Source organism: Arvicanthis niloticus, chromosome 15 (genome assembly GCF_011762505.2).
Source record: "Arvicanthis niloticus isolate mArvNil1 chromosome 15, mArvNil1.pat.X, whole genome shotgun sequence".
In the NCBI taxonomy this organism is placed as follows: Eukaryota; Metazoa; Chordata; class Mammalia; order Rodentia; family Muridae; genus Arvicanthis; species Arvicanthis niloticus.
Window position 1 is genome coordinate 39,300,175 of NC_047672.1, and position 16,519 is coordinate 39,316,693.

Consider the following 16,519-nt stretch of genomic DNA (forward strand, 5'->3'; position numbering starts at 1 on the left):
TCTGGGCTCAGCAAAGCCTTTTTAAAAAGGACTCGGTGGGGGTGGGGCAGGAAGATAAGCATTTCAATGCAGGACTGCTACTTGATAAGTAGAGAACCATTGAAGTGCAATAGTGGGCAAGCCTCTTGTATACAACCCTATTTCTGCACGTGGTGACAGCAGACAGGACAGAAACATTATGATTCTTTTCTTTTCAAAAGACTATGACTGCCATTCATAAATCTAGAGATTTCCATAAAAATACAAGTAGAGTTACGTAGTAGAGTCAACTCTTCCTGGTATGGAGAATGGTTTCTAAGCCCCAAAAGAGAGCAATATCTACAGATATCCAAGTTTCTCATATACTATATATTAACATCATCTCTGTATTGCTTCTGATGCCTAAGACATTACGACAGTTAGTGGAGCCTGTTGGTGTTGAGTGAATTCACCGCTGAATTCACAGCTACATGTGAGTAAGATGAAGCTTTACAAGTATAAATGCTGTCTGAGATAGAGGGACTTCAAGGACAAACTGGACAACATGGTGACACCCTGACTCCAAATAAAAAGGAAAAAAAAATAAAAGATAAGGATAGAGAGCTTAAGGGCTGGAGAGATGGCTCAGCTGTTAAGGATAGATAGCTTAAAATTCTAGGTTTAGTGCTCAACAATGGGGGGAAAGAAGAGAGAAAAGAATAAGTTAAATTGTATGCATGTATGAAAAAGTTAAAACTTATTTGTAGGTACACACTAATAAAATTCTTATTCAATAGTACATGCAAATGGTTATGCCGCATTGTTTAGGTAATAATAATGAGAATGAACATATTGTATGTATGTTGACTATAGATCCAACATTTTTCTCAAGTGCTTTTAGGTCTCAGTTGAATCTAAGGATGTGGAGGTATGGCGTAGAGAGGCAGCTGTGCTATCTACAATACTTATTTATAGGTGATGAACCAAGCCACCTTAATCTGTCTGCTATCAAGTTTTTCTGTAGGGAAGGGATTTCACCCACCCCTTTTCATTCTGATTCTGTCCCTTCCTTTTTTTTTTTTTTTTTTCCTTCATGATTCTCATGGAAACTAAAGGACCCTCTGTCTTAGATCAACACAATGTCCCAAAGACTGAACAAAGATTCTAAATGCCTGGAAAATATTTGGCATGCACAAAGCAATTTTTTTGACCACACTATGTTTTTCTTCATTGTTAGTCTTCTCGAAGGCTTGAGAATTCCACTGTCTCATCTGAGTGTTGACATTATTTTCAGACTTGTGGCAATATGTGACATTTCGGCAGACACGGGAGGGTCTATAGATTTTATGACTGAGTGTACTACCATAGAACACCCCTTTTGCATGTATGACGCAGACCAGCATATTATTCATGACAGGTGAGTTTGTCAAAGTTGATGCTTCTTTACCTTGATGTACTAGTTTGAATCACTCAACATTTCCCTTCTTTATGAAGGTGTAGACGTTTGGGAGTATATGCTCAAACACAGTTAAAAAGTAGTGAAAATAATCACATTGAAATTTGAATGCTTAAAGAAGTATTCACTATAGTTAAATGGGAGATGGGTTGCCAAGTTGAAAAAAAAAAGTTTTGTTTAAAAAGCAGTCTTTTAAAAAAAATTTTTATTTAAACATTTTTTACAGTCCAGATTTTATCTCCCTCCTGGTCCATCCCCTGACTTCCACATCATATACTTCCTCACCCTAATTTCCATGAGGATGTCCCCACCCCACCCACCACCCACCCCACCAAACCTCCCCACTCCCTGGGGCCTCTAATCTCTTGAGGGTTAAGTGCATCTTCTCTGACTGAGTCCAGACCCCACAGACTTCTGCTGTATATGTGCTGGGGGCCTCATATCAGCTGGTGTATGATGCCTATTTGGTGGTCCAGTGTCTGAGAGCTCAAGGAGAGGTCCCAAGGCCTGACACTATTACTGAGGCTATGGAGTGCTCATAAAAAGGGGACTATCATGACTGCCTTCCGAATGACCAAACAAGCAGCTGAAAGAGTCAGATGTAAAGATTTGCACCCAACCAATGGACAGAAGCTGCTGCCCCCTGTGGTTGAATTAGGGAAAAGCTGGAAGAAGCTGAGGAGGAAAAGCAGTCTTATTTATAGTGATATGCTTTTTTCTCAAGACTGCAGATATATAAATAACAATGATACAAATGTTGTGATGGAGTAGAGTCTGGGAAAAATTCAAGTCATATTTTGTGCATTTGAATAAAGGATGTTGCTTCTCTTAGTGTTGAAGGCTCCGGGATTCTGATGTGTTCCATTGACAATTTGCCAGCTCAGCTTCCAATTGAGGCTACAGAATACTTTGGAGACATGCTTTACCCTTATGTTGAAGAAATGGTAAGGGGACCAGAAGGCTCCACAGCAGCTCTGTGACTTTAAGTAGAACCATTAAGTGTGCTTATGAATGTTCTGGTCTTCTGTATCCAAGAAATCTGTTGTAAAATGAATTACCAGCCCTTCCCCAAATGTACTTATAGGTCCATTTTTGTTCAACATAATCTGTTACTTGTCTCCTGGGGACTGTATCTCTGACTACATGCTCACAATCAGTTACATTTATCTCATTATATACATTTTATTAAGGGTGTTTACGACATTGTGGGGACAGGTAAATTACTTTATCATCAATTCCCTTGCTATCTAGATCAATTTGTATCGGGGGCATTTTTACTGTGATATAATTAATAGATTGGAACAATTGGAAATATTCAAAATATCACTGGATGTCAGTCACTAGTATTTTGTTTAGTGGTGGCTTATGCTGAGGTGGTGTTCGTCTCCTGTGATTGACTTCTGAAATGCTGTGTAATCTAGATTTCTTCCTATTTACCAAAGAAACTCTTTCTTCCACCAGTGTTTATCTTGGGTTCAGACTTACCATGTGTTGTGTTTTTATTGCTGACAGCAGGCAGCCTTTGGCAGAGATTCCGAACCTAGGAATCACAGCTCTTGTTTGTGTCTTCATTCTCTATTTCTCTCTGACTATGAAACAATGGGTCCATAGTGAACAGTGGGAGAATAATCAAAACGTCTGCTCTGAAGTTGTCTTCTCTGAGTAACCAACGGGTTAATAAGAAGAAGATAGAGGATGTGCACATTAGAAAATCCTGTGGAAACATATTTTGTTTGTTTGTTGATGTGTTTGAATGTGTATGTGTGTGTACAGCAGCATGCTTACGCTGTGATGTACCTGTGGAGGTCAGAGGACAACTTGAGGGAGATACTTCTTGCCTTCTGTCATATGTGTCAGTGCATGCTGAGTCTGCAGTGAGTCTGAAGTTGGCTCTGAGGGAAGGTAGTAGCATTAGGAGAGTACCAATGGCAAGTGAGACTAGGTGTTAGCTAGATTTCTGACTCAAGGTATCACTCAGACACCCATCTGTAAAATTTGCTGGTTGTAGTATACAATCTTAATGGTTTTCCTAAGTGTTTACATTCTAGAGATGTAAATGTCTCAGTGTTTGCATGCATGTCTAGGGAGAAAGGAATAGTAAATGTCCCAGCTGTGTTTATATTCACTTTTCTTGACATTGTTTCTCTGCTGACTAGATTTATTTTTAAAACAATATTTATTATCATCATTATTAATTGAATGTATATATGTATGTATGTATGGATGGATGGATGGGTATGTGTGTGAGCATGTAGGAACCTTCAGAATTCAGAAGAATGCTTCAGGTCTGTAAATGCCATGGTAGCTTTTATCCTGGTAGCAAACCTGTCTGTGTACTTTTTAACTTCAGAGTAGTAGTTATTTGTTTCTTGGTACTTTTCCTTTTCCCTGCCTAGAATCTCCATGATTTCGTCACCATTGTCGTTGTCATCATTATCATCTTATTTTATTGTCTTTGTGATTTTTATTTTAATTTTTTATTATCTAACTTTTTGTTGATTCTTTGCGAATTCCACATCATGCAACCCAATCCCATTCATTTCTCTGTCCCTTCATACCCGCCTTCTTCTCTTGCAGTGTCCCCCACAAAAGAAAAAGATCTTATTGTGGAAGCTGTAGAATGTCATAGGTGTTCCACAGAATACCCTCTTGTCCACACTTATTTGCTTGCAGATGTTCACTGCAATGAGTCTTTGGTCTAGTTTGAGGCTTCTGGCTTCTACTACACCATCATTACTGGTTTTTTGTTTCTGTGTTTGTTTTTGAGATCGAGTTTCTTTGTAGAGCCTTGACTCTCCTGGAACTTGCTCTGTTGACCAGGCTGGCCTCAACTGCAGAGATTCATCTGTCTCTGCCTCCCAAGTGCTGCAACTGCCCAGAGTCCTGCTTTTCTTATGAATGTATTTTCTTTATCACATGGAACACAGTTTTAAAAGCCATTTTGCGATCTTTATGTTAGTTTCTCTTATCTGTGGAGGATACATTCTGGGAATTCCATTCATGTCTGAAACTATACATAGTATTAGATCCACAATATATATCTTCTCTATACATGCATATTTATGACAAAGTTTAATTGAAAAACATGGTTTGGTAAGAGATTGGTAATAACCACTAATTATGAAATAGAGCAATGATAATAATATCTTATAAAATTCAGGTCAATCTGGTCTTTCAGTCTCAAACCTTGTGTGCTGCATGCCTTTCTTGCTCGTGATAACTTAATAACAATGTCTGTAGGGTAAAAGAAAGCAAGATGAAAGATGTATGGACTGAGACTTAGCATTAAGCTACTGAAACACCACCACAGCTGATTCTCTTTCTCTCTCTCTCTCTCTCTCTCTCTCTCTCTCTCTCTCTCTCTCTCTCTCTGTCTCTGTGTGTGTGTGTGTGTTTGTGTGTGTGTGTAGTTTGTGCAGTATGAATGTACTGGCCATGTGGGATGCAGCAGGAAAGCACATAATTACATCTGCTACTCAGAAGGGTGTGTACTTAAAACTTATTAATAGTTGGTTTCAGGAATTTCTATTGATTGTTTTCAGACTGTAATTGACTTGAGTAAGCAAACCCATAGGAGGCAAACCTGGGGAAAGGGAACACTGCTGTATCTTCTCCTTCTAACACTCTGGAAAACTTGAGGTTGACGTTTGTGGATAGTTTGCACCTTTGAGAACAGATCATAGGGCAAGTGTTCTGGGTGCTGTAAATGTTATATTGTGGGAATTCTGAAAAAATGGTGATTTTTTTTTTAAAGCCAAGTTTAGAGCGACTTGTTTAGATCCAAATTAAAAATTACATCTCATCTGTGGAGCCGGCTAGCTTAAATAAAAGGAGCATCTTTTATCTTTACTTGAATGTGTACTGTACCCTGGCCTGCACTTGCTCAGTGTATAGATCATGAGACAGAAGAGACTTAGATAAAAGCTGACCTCTCTTTTCCTGAATCTACCAGTTTTTACCCCTAACACTCTGGAGTCTGGTCACTCTGGGCCTGGTACGTTTCTAAAACCCCTTTACCTATCCACTTGTCCTGTTAAATCTTAATTGTCAATTTGGTACAGCCTAGAGTCACCTGACAGGAACCAATACTTTGAGGAATGATATCACCTGAGGAATTGTATATTTCAGTCTGGTTTGTGGATTCTATAGGAGGTTGTCTTGATTATCATGATGTAGAAGGGTCCCAGTGTTGTTAGCATCGCTGCTTGGGCAGATGGTCCTGGGCTGCATTTCAAAGCTAGTGCAGCATGAGTCAGAAAGACAGCAAGTAGCATTCTGCCATGATTTCTTCAAGTGCTTGGCCAGACTTCCTTACATGATAATTGGTAAACCAATATAATTGCTTTCCTCCAGTAAGTTTCTTTGGTCAATATGGTTTATGACACCAACAGAATGAAATTAGAACATCACCCAAGGCTTGTTGTCAAAGCAATATGGGAAACTCGGCTATTCCTGTGGAAGCTTCTCTCCAAACTTGCTGTCCCTCTATTTCTAAACCCCTCATGCAGGTTTTTTTTTTTTTTTTTTTTTTTTTTTTTTTATTGCCTGAACTTTTTCCTAGGGTTTACACCTAGTATTTAAAGGAGGGATAGTTTGTAAGAGCTTAGTCCCTTAAGCTAACATGAAACTCCCTGGTACTAATAAGTGGATAGAGTCACCTTGGCTCCAGCAGAGTATTAGAGTAGCCAGAAGTACTGGCAAATCTCCAGCTTTAAGTCATCCTTCTCAGCACGGAAATTATGTATTTTAGCCCAACTTATATTCTGTTAAATGTTGAATATCAATCAGTCATATGGATGGGTATGACTGCTAATATTTCTTTTTAAATTTTATTTATTCTTCTTCCATACAATGCATTGTGACCTCAGCATCCCCTCACTCTATTCCTCCCAGTACCGCCCCCTCCCCCCCCCTCAGTCTCATCTCCCAAAGATCTCCTCCTCCTCCATTTCCCTTCAGAAAAGAACAGGTCTCCCAGAGATATCAACTGAATTCAGCGTAAGAAGATGCAGTAAGACTAGGAACAAACCCTCAAATCAAGGCTGGATGAGACAACCCAGTAGGAGGAAAAAGGTCCCATAAGCAGATAAGAGTCAGATACCCCAATGGGAGCATTGTTAGAACTCCTACAAAAATCCCAATGTAACGAACCACAGCATGTATGCAGAGGACCTAGTGAAGACCCGTGCAGGCCCCTATGAGCCCTTCTTAGTTGGTTCTGTGGACCTTGTTCTCCTGGTGTCCTCCACCCCTCGGGTTCTGATGATGCTTCCTCCCCTATCTTCAGTGGGGTTCCCCAAGTCCCACCTAATGTTTGGCTGAGGGTCTTTGTATCTGTTATCAGCTGGGAGAAGAAGCCTTTCTGTTGAAGACTGGGCTAGGCACCGATCCTCTGAGTACAACAGAGTATCATTAGGAATCGTTTCATTAACATATTATATTATATTATATTATATTATATTATATTATATTATATTTTGCTCAGTCTTGTTTGGTTCTACCCTAAGTCTCTGAGCTATCCAGCTTCTGGATCCTGGCCATCTAGGCTGTGACAAGCATTGACCTACTCTCCTGGTATGGACCTCAGGTTAGATTAGTCATTAGTTGGCCACTCCCACAAGCTCTGAGCCACCTTTGTTCCTGAGCATCTTGCAGGCATGGCAGGTTGTAGGTTATAGATTTTGTGGCTGGGTTGGTCTTACCACTGGAGCCTTGCCTGGTAATGGAAGATAACTAGTTCAGTCTCTATATCCTCTCTTACTAGGAATCCTCCTTAGGGTCAGCCTCAGGTTCCAGGAAGTTTCTATCGCATTAGACTTCATATTGCCCCCTAAATGCCCACCTATTTCAATCTCTCTCCCTTCCTCCCTCCCTCCCTCCCTCCCTCCCTCCCTCCCTCCCTCCCTCCCTCCCTCCCTCCTTCCTTCCCTCTTTCCCTCCCTTCCTCTACCACCTGGCCCCTCCTATTTTCATCCCCATCCACCCACAGTCCACCTCCAAAAATCTATTCTGTTTCTTTTTCCCAGGGTGATCCAAGCACCCACTCTTGAGCCCTCAATGTTACTTAGATTTTCTGGGTCTGTGGATTGAAGCATGATTATTCTTCCCTTAACAGCTAATATCCATTTATAAGTGAGTACATGCCATGTTTGTCTTTCTGGGTCTGGATTGCCTTGCTCAGAATGTTTTTTTTTTTTTTTTTTTTTTTTTTTTTTTTTCTAGTTCCATTTGCCTGCAAATACTATGATGTCATTTCTTTTAAAATTGTATACAATGTATTTTTATCTTATCTACCCCCACCTTCCACCCCCAGAAACCCACAAAATATCTCCCTTCTTAATTCATATATTAAAAAAAAAAAACTCCTGGGAACTATTAATTCTGCCTATATGTATTGAATGAGAAGCCATCTACTAAAGCACAGACATCTTACCCCTAAGAAAAATGACTCTCCCTCCTCGAGCAATCATCAACTACCAATAGCAGTTGGCTGGGAACGAGGTCTTATGAACCCTTCCCCCATCCATACTTGACTTAATTTTGTATGGGTTTTGGGCAGGTAACAATGTAACTTGGAGGCAAGGGCGTTTACCTGCTTGGCCATACCATTGACTTCCTACTTGTCTTTAATCAAAATTATCATTCAATGTAGTACATTTCATATAGATGTGGTGGGTCAATTAAATGAATTTGCACTAAAACATCATGAGAATTAGCCAGTGTGACTCATCATGACAACACTTATGAATAAAATTTTTGTTATAGAAAACAACATAAATATAAAGCTTTTATACTATGTAAAATATAAAGTGTTAAAGTATCAAATGTATGTGTTCCATAAAAGGAAGCGGCTTACCAGTAACATTATATGGACTGAGTAGACTGACACACATACACATATATATACACATACATAATATATGCATGCAATAATAATGGTAAAAGAATCTATGAATTTGAAAGAGATCGAGGAGAAGAATATATGAGAGTTTGGAGAGAGGAATGGGAAGGGAGAAATGTTATAATCTCAAAAATAAAATCTCCTACCATTTAAGAAAAAAAGTGAAAATGGTCAGATTACAATGAAAGCCATGGGTCAAAAGTCAGACAGCATTAGCATCCTCCATACCTCTTTGTTCTCACCCCATACCCTTCCTACTCTTCTTTTCAAAAGTTCCACATCTGCTGTCCTGACCTCTAACCCTGAAGATTTTGGTATCTGTTGAAAGACATTTGTGCTTTTATGGTGGATAAAAATAGCAGGAAACTTGTGTCTTTGTCTCTTTTAATCTTTTTTGTTGTTGCTGTTGTTAGTAAGTTTTATTCTTTTAAGGTTTTATACATATACACTATGTATTCTGGTTACCCTTTCTCCTATCTTCTTGAATGTTTCTCCTACCTCTACCAGTCCCGCCCCTGTCTCTTTTCAGTATTTACTTTGGTTTTGTTTAGTGTTCTTCAGAGTTGCATCAGAGCTGTCTGTGTGCTCATGCGTGGGGACTAACTGTCAGAACTTGATCTGACTACCAGTGGGTGTACAAGTGGATACCATGCTGTCCCTCAAGCCAAAATCTTTTGGTTGTCAGTAGATCAACAGTAAATTCTACAGTCTAGTGAATCCTTCCCTTTCTATAGCTTGGTGCCAAGAAGGACTGACTTCTGTGGACCTAGTGCCAGTACAATAGCCATCTACTATGAGTTCATGGTTGTAATATTTGTTTTGTACTTAGAAGTTGGTATTTTGCAGCCTCTCGCCCCATCCTCTGACTCCTTCACTCTTCCCCCACATCTTTAGAGAATAATTTCATCAGTAAATCTGACATTTACTATAAAATTTTCACATATTTTTACATATCAAAGACTTTTGAACTATTATAATGGTTGCTATATTTTACATTCATCAAGATTATATAATTTTGCTTTGCTAATATAATTTCTGTCAACTGATTTTCAAATCAAACCATCTTTACACTCATAGAGTAGACTCAACTTGACCACAATATGTTAATCTTCTATTTGTGAGCAAGTTCAGGTTGCTAATGGCTATATCAGCATCTGTTTATTTTACCATTGGTTGACATTTAGATGGTTTTCTGTTTGGAGCTATTACTAACAATTTTACTCTAAAGAGTTTTTCTGATATATCTTGAGTATGTTTATTAGGAAAAACAACAGGCCTCTAAGGGGGTAATGATAAAATAATGAAATAAAATATAATAAAACAAAAACTGACACATCAGAATTAGATAAAACAAGTAAACAGAAGAAAAAGAGCCCAAGAGAAATCACAAACAGTGACCCACTCATTCACATACTTGAATCCCAGAAAACCACTACATTGGAAACCAGAATATATATACAAAGGAGCTGGTATAGACCTGAGCAGGCTCTGTGCATGCTGTGTCAGTCTCTGTGAGCTCATATGAGCTTTGGTCATGTTGACTCGGAGGACCTTGTCTTCTTGGTGTCCTCTGTCCCCTCTGGCTCTTATACTCTTTCTGCCTCCTCTTCCACAAGGTTCTCTCAACCTTGCCAGGACGGATTTGATAGATATATCCTATTTAGGGCTGAGTGTTCCAAGGTCTTGGTCTGTCTCTCTCTCTCTCTCTCTCTCTCTCTCTCTCTCTCTCTCTCTCTCTCTCTCTCTCTCTCTCTCTCTCTCTCTCTCCATAATGTCTGGCTGTGGGTCTCTGTATTTGTTCCCATCTGCTGTAGGAGAAAGTTTCCCTGGTGGTGGCTGAGCAAGGCATTGGTCTATGGGAATAGCAGAATGCTATTAGAAGTCATTTTATTGGTACATTGTTGTTAGTTTTTTACTTTTGACTTGAAGTCCATACAGATTCTGTGGTATTACAGGGCACAGGCTTGGGAATGATAAGGATGTTTTGTTTCTGTTGGATTCAATAGCTATTTGTTGACTATCTGCTTCAGATGCACAAAAAAAACAATGTTATATTCTGTTTCTAGTATACCCCCACCCCCACCGTGTAATGACTTGTTTTTTATTTGGGTAAGTGTTCTAGACCTTAACCTAAGAAAGTCCTGACTGATACTCTATTGTTGGCCTCTGGGTCTTGAGAAAAAGAGAAGGCTTCTCAGGTGTAGTGAGGTGTGGGTTAGGTATAATGGCTTGTACTTCTAATCCCAGCACTCTGAGACAGAGGCAGGTAGAGTTCTGTGAGTTCAAGACCAGCCTGCTCTACAGAGTGAGTTCTAAGACTGCCAGGACTATGTAGAGAAACTCTGTCTGAGGTTACAGGGAGAGAAGGGAAGAGGATGGGAAAGGGGATGAGAGGTGGAGGGGGAGAGGGGGAGAGAGAGGAGGTGTCTTGTGTTAATATCTATCTGATTTAATCTTCAAAGAAAATGGACAGATTATAGATACCATTGAGCTCTACTTGGTCAAGTAATCATTCCCATGTTTTGAAGTGTTTTATTAACCATAAAACTAAATATGACCAGAGGGTGACGTCTACAGTGAGGTTGGTGGGCTTGGCTGTTTCTCATAGAACAGCTTGAAGTATTGAGATTGGACAGAGGCACTCAGAGGAAAGGTTATGGCTCTGATACTTGGGAAACTTAATATAATACCTCTGCTTATGAAAGAAGGGTCTTTGTGTATTCTCAGCAAGCAAAGGTGATTACAATCAAATTTTAGTTTTAATATTAGACCTTGCCTTGCAACATTATATTTCTTTACACAGAATTATTTATAATTTTTATGGCCATTTATTTATATTCAGCAATATTCAGAAAACTTTTTCTTTATGCAGAATTTTAGTCTGTTGATAAGTACCATGTGGCCTGGTTGCGGTTCTGTTTACCTCTCCCCCGCTCTCTTTGCTCACAGCTGTTATCAGATGCGTCACAGCCTCTGGAAAGCCAGAACTTCTCTCCCGTGGTGCGAGACGTAAGTTATCAGAATTCCTCCACGTGAATGTAACCTTTTCCTACCATCCTTTTCACTTCTTCTCTTTGTGGTGTGTATTCTTTTCCTCCTTTCCTGATGTCTGTCTATCTCTGTTTTTCCCATTCTTTTCTCCCCACCCCCCACCCCTGCCCTCTTTCACGTGTCTCTTCTGTCAGTCAGGTGTTCATAGTCCTAGGACTAAATGTTAAATACTAAAGGAATGTCTTGTGTATACACATCTAGGCAGTGATTACGTCCAATGGTCTATTGACTGACAAATACAAATATATACAGAAACTCCGAGAAAGCAGGTATGTACTGTTAAAAAAAATCTGATATTGTTCTTTATCATTACCTTGGATTTGATAAATATCTTAAAGATTTCAATGAGAGTTATTAATATTAGATTTATGTAACATGTACATTTTTTTTTTTTTTTTTGAAGAGCAGTGTAGCATCCCCATAGCGGTTCAAATCTGCTGGGTTCTGGCCGGTGAACAGAAGAGTGAAACAGTGTTACTGTTTGAATAGCTCTGTGATTCCTCTTCAGTTTGCTGCACACAGTGATTTCTATTTCTTTTTCCCAAAAGAAATCAATCAGCATATTAACTCTTTCTGTGGTACTTTCTGCTTGGGCTTTTGTTAAAGGTTTGGACTTTGCTTTGTTCAGTATAATGAATAGAAATTAACAGACACAGTGAAAAGGGAAGCAGATGAGAGGAGAAAGGTGCCTTAAAAAGCCTGTGCCTCTATCAAGGCAGCCCTCTGCCTTCCTAACTGACTCTCCTGTTCATATATATACCAAATATATGTATATTATGTGTGTGTATGTGTGTGTGTTTCTTATATGTGTTAGTTTGCATAGAACTGCTGAATTAAATGTGAGAATGGAATCTTCTGGCATTAAATGCTTGAATATTTAATTCTTTCTAATTCTTTCTAAAGAATTATAAAATTCTAAAAGAATTCTAAATTCTAAAATTCAAATGCTTTTGTAGTTCTGTAAGAGAGTTTATTCTAGGGAACATCATATTTGCTTGTTATTTATAGTTCTGTTTATCCTTGTTACCTGGATGACTCCTTACTGTGGTAGTAATGATGTGTCAACCAATCTGTCATGTCTTCAGTCTATGCATCAGATTTCCTGGGGCAGCTGAGCTAATTGGCTGCAGTTGCTGGAACTTCCCACTTTCACTCTCCAGTGTATTCTTATAGCAGGAATCTAATAATGGAGATCTTAGCTAGAAAGGGAATTTACTTTAGTCTTACAATCTTTTCATTGTTTAGTGTAGCGACTATTATCCTGGAATTTGGGGTTTAAGGGTACTGTTGATGTGGACTGAATTGGAATCTAGGAGTGTTTTAAACATTTTATATTGGTGCATCAAAATAATGTTTTATTTATATAAATTATATAAGGTACTACTGGAAAGAATATCTAATAAACAGGTAATGGTGGCTCTCTCAGCTAAATGGATGGGGATCGTAGTTGAAGGAGATCTCTTACCTGTAGTATGCATGTGTTTCTGTGTGAAGATGGATGGGAGCATTTAATATTAGTATTTATTCACTTATTATAAATGAAAACCTTAGCAGATTGGTGTGTGAGAGTACCCTAAAGACCTTACCATCCAAGTTTGCTGTGAAGACCCCTGTACCAGACTATGCTCATAGATTCCTGAGGACATCTGGGAATCTCAGCTAAAAGCATTTGATAAACTTCCATATTCAAAACAAAATGAAAAGTTGAGCAAGACCCTGTCACTACCATGGAAGTCATTGTTTGTCCAAACAAAAGTTCTCTTTCCAGAAAGTATAACTTTTAACAGAATAAATGGGTCAAGAATTAAAATCCTTTCTAGTCTTAATCTTTTACATTAGCCTAAAGATATCTGACAAAACATGTTTTGATGCAGATAATAGTAAGCCATTTTTCAGATTGCTGTTTCTTCCAACTGTGTGAGGAAGAAATAAGGTATTCGGCATCGAGACCCAAAATAGTTTTGAGTAAATACTTCTGGGAGGATAAAGTAAGAAGCAAGTTACTCAACTGTAAGTAAGCAGAGAAAAAAAAAAAAAGTCAGGTCCGCATTCAAGCCCCATGAATTAGAGGAAGTCTGTAGACCTTGACCATCTCAGAGGCCAGGGTCTATTATACAAGATCTAAAACAAATGATGTAGAGTGTTGGCCTAAGGAATTCCTGGGATGTTCTTACTGGAAGCAGTGCAGGGAAATTTTGTTGCTTCATCATCTAAGTTTCTGTTACACTTGGGGATCACAAGATTTTGTTATTTAAAAGAAATAAACTTAACTATCCCCCCTCTTCTTCTTTGTCAAACAGAGAACGTATTCAATTCCTTTCAATGAGTACCAAGAAGAAGGTTTTGGTTCTTGGGTCTGGCTACGTATCTGGGCCTGTTTTGGAGTATCTGTCAAGAGACAGCAATGTAGAAATAACACTAGGTAATGAGGGTTTTGTGTGTGTGTGTGTGTGTGTGTGTGTGTGTGTGTGTGTGTGTGTGTTTTGTTTTGTTTTTATTTAAGAAGAAAAATTAGTTTCATTGCCTGTTGAATCTGAACTTTAAATAATTTTTATCTCTAAGTTTTGAAAGTCGTGGAGATATGAAAACGTCTCCAGTGGAAGGAAATCTTAAAAAAATAAATGGATTTTTGTATTCTTGAAATAGGTTCTGATATGACGAAGCAAATGCAACAGCTGAGCAAGAAATACAATATTAACCCTGTCAGTTTGACCGTTGGCAAGCAGGAGGCAAAACTGCAGTCCCTGGTAGAATCTCAAGATCTTGTCATCAGGTAGTGGGCATCTTGTTGTTTTAATCTTCTTTTGTTTTCTCCCTGTCTCTCTTTCCTCCTTGCTCTTTCCTCCTCTGTCTTCTCTCTCATAAACACTTAACTGAAGAACATATGTATGAAAATATAAGAAGGTTGTGATGCGGTGGTACCTTCCTGTATGTCACGTACTTGCTTGAGTCTAAGAGGGTTTGAAAGTAAGAGGCCACAGTCAGGCTAATTAGTAACATTCTTTCTATCTCTGACTCTCTGTCTTTTTGTCTGTCTATCTCTCAATGTCTTTCTCTCTTCCACGTGCACGGGGGGGGGGGGGGGGGGGGTGTGTGGTGTGGGGGGTGTGGGTGTGGGTGTGTGTGTGGGGTGGGGGGTGGGGGGTGGGGGTGGGGTGTGTGTGAGCGCTCACACACACATGCACATACTCTTGAATAAAAAACCATAACTATGTTTCTCAGTGAACTGCTACAATGTTAATACACCTTCTAATCACTATCTGCATCAAGAAACAATGTTTATAATATCCCACAAGACCTCTTTTGACCTTTTTAAAATTATTTGCTCTATCCCATAAGCACTGTTCCTTCTTTGAACATCTAGCTTAGTTTTTTACATGTTTTCAAAGTTTGTAGAATTGAATCATTCAGTATGTCTTTCATTTGATATTGTGATTATGAGAATAAACTACTTATGCCCTTCTGTCTGAACATATCATTAATACTCTTGTGACTTCGATGGAATCTAGTTGCTTTGACTTGGGTTGTTATGAACATGCTACTAGGCACAATTTAGTGTTTGTCTTTTGGCAACTGTATGCCTATGCTCTTAGTGTTAGAAAATAAAAATAGAATTTCTGAGTTATGAGATATTTGTTATTTGAATATGTTACATGCATACATAGACATGCACAATGAGTGAACATAAAAAAGTTAAAAAGAAAAAAATACAGAAAGGGTTAGTGAAGAGCATTGTGTAGTGGACAGTAGGACAGATCTGCTCTGTAGTTCAGAAGTCCTTGGTCATTTCTGAGAGAATTCTTTAAGGTTGGCGTTTTCTTAGGACTGAGCTGTGGTGTAGTTCAAGCATCCTGGAAGGGAGGGAGGATTGGAAACCAAAGGTTCTGAATTCCTTCTCCCTCCATCTTCAGCTTGTTGCCTTATGTGCTGCATCCTGTTGTGGCTAAGGCCTGCATCGAAAGCAAGGTTAATATGATCACTGCAAGCTACATCACACCAGCCATGAAAGAACTGGAAAAGAGGTAAGCCTCCATCTCCAGTAAGGTGCTGCCTCAGGATTATTCCTCTTCTGTGTCTGACTTTTCCATTTTCTTCTTTTCCACCTGTGGCAGTGTGGATGATGCTGGCATCACAGTCATTGGTGAATTGGGATTAGATCCTGGTCTCGATCACATGTTGGCAATGGAAACAATTGACAGAGCCAAAGAGCTGGGAGCCACGGTGAGCCCCATTCCCATGCGGAATTCCGCTCAGGAGACACAGGGTCCACTTTTGCTTCTCATTAGTGATTTGCTGGACTACAGCTCTCCCTTTGACTAGTAACCTCAAAAACTGCAGAACCTACAGATATACCTGTAGAGTCAAACAACTTGGGTCTTAGTAACAGTTCTAGAGAAATAGATATTACTGTAATAATTTTGTTTCGTAAAGACTTTTGCCTTTGAGACAGATTCTTCGAAAAGACTTTGCATTTAGAAGTTAGAAAAAACCATTGGGATATTAGTCTGTTGTTTAATTAAGCAATTACATAAGAAAAACAATAACTGTATATGTAGATATGGTCAGTCAAATTAAGTGATTTGGGGTTTTTGCATATATATATACATATATATATATATACATATATATATATATGATTTTGGATATAAAACTTATTAGAACCAGCAAAGAAAAAATTAATAGTTGAATTTTTATTCATTTATTTTAAAGATTTGTTTTATTTTCATTTATGTGTATGTATATGTTTGCATGTACATATACTCACATGTGTGGATGCCCTCAGAGACCGTTGGATTTTCCAAGATGTCTGGGATTACAGGAAGTTGTATGCTGCCCGGTGAGGGTGCTGGGAACCAAGCATGGTTCTCTGCAAGAGCAGTAAGCACTCTTAAGTGCTGACCCATCTCTGCACCTCTAGCAGTTGAATTTTTAACTGAATGAAAATTTAGCCATTATCTCTACTAGACTTTATTTTCTTCATATATATTTTTTCATATATACATATGTGTGTGTGTGTGTGTGTGTGTGTGTGTGTATAAGTGTTTGACTTTGAGGATGTATATCTGAAATCCTTGATAATTTCAAAAAATAAATGATAGCACATTCAGCAGATTGATATTATTAACCCTAACTGATAACTTAAATAATTAGTC

At 38.7% G+C, this 16,519-nt stretch overlaps 1 protein-coding gene across 2 annotated transcripts in view; it reads left to right on the plus strand.

The window, feature by feature from the left end:
- Aass (aminoadipate-semialdehyde synthase) overlaps positions 1-16,519 on the plus strand; it is a 54,198-nt gene that overhangs the window by 23,280 nt on the left and 14,399 nt on the right. For both annotated transcript variants that reach the window (XM_034519755.2, XM_076913654.1), the window contains exons 10-17: positions 1,253-1,375; positions 2,247-2,358; positions 11,265-11,324; positions 11,568-11,635; positions 13,667-13,788; positions 14,013-14,139; positions 15,278-15,388; positions 15,479-15,587. In XM_034519755.2, the coding sequence (XP_034375646.1) occupies positions 1,253-1,375; positions 2,247-2,358; positions 11,265-11,324; positions 11,568-11,635; positions 13,667-13,788; positions 14,013-14,139; positions 15,278-15,388; positions 15,479-15,587 (832 nt within the window). The remainder of the gene's footprint in view (positions 1-1,252; positions 1,376-2,246; positions 2,359-11,264; positions 11,325-11,567; positions 11,636-13,666; positions 13,789-14,012; positions 14,140-15,277; positions 15,389-15,478; positions 15,588-16,519) is intronic.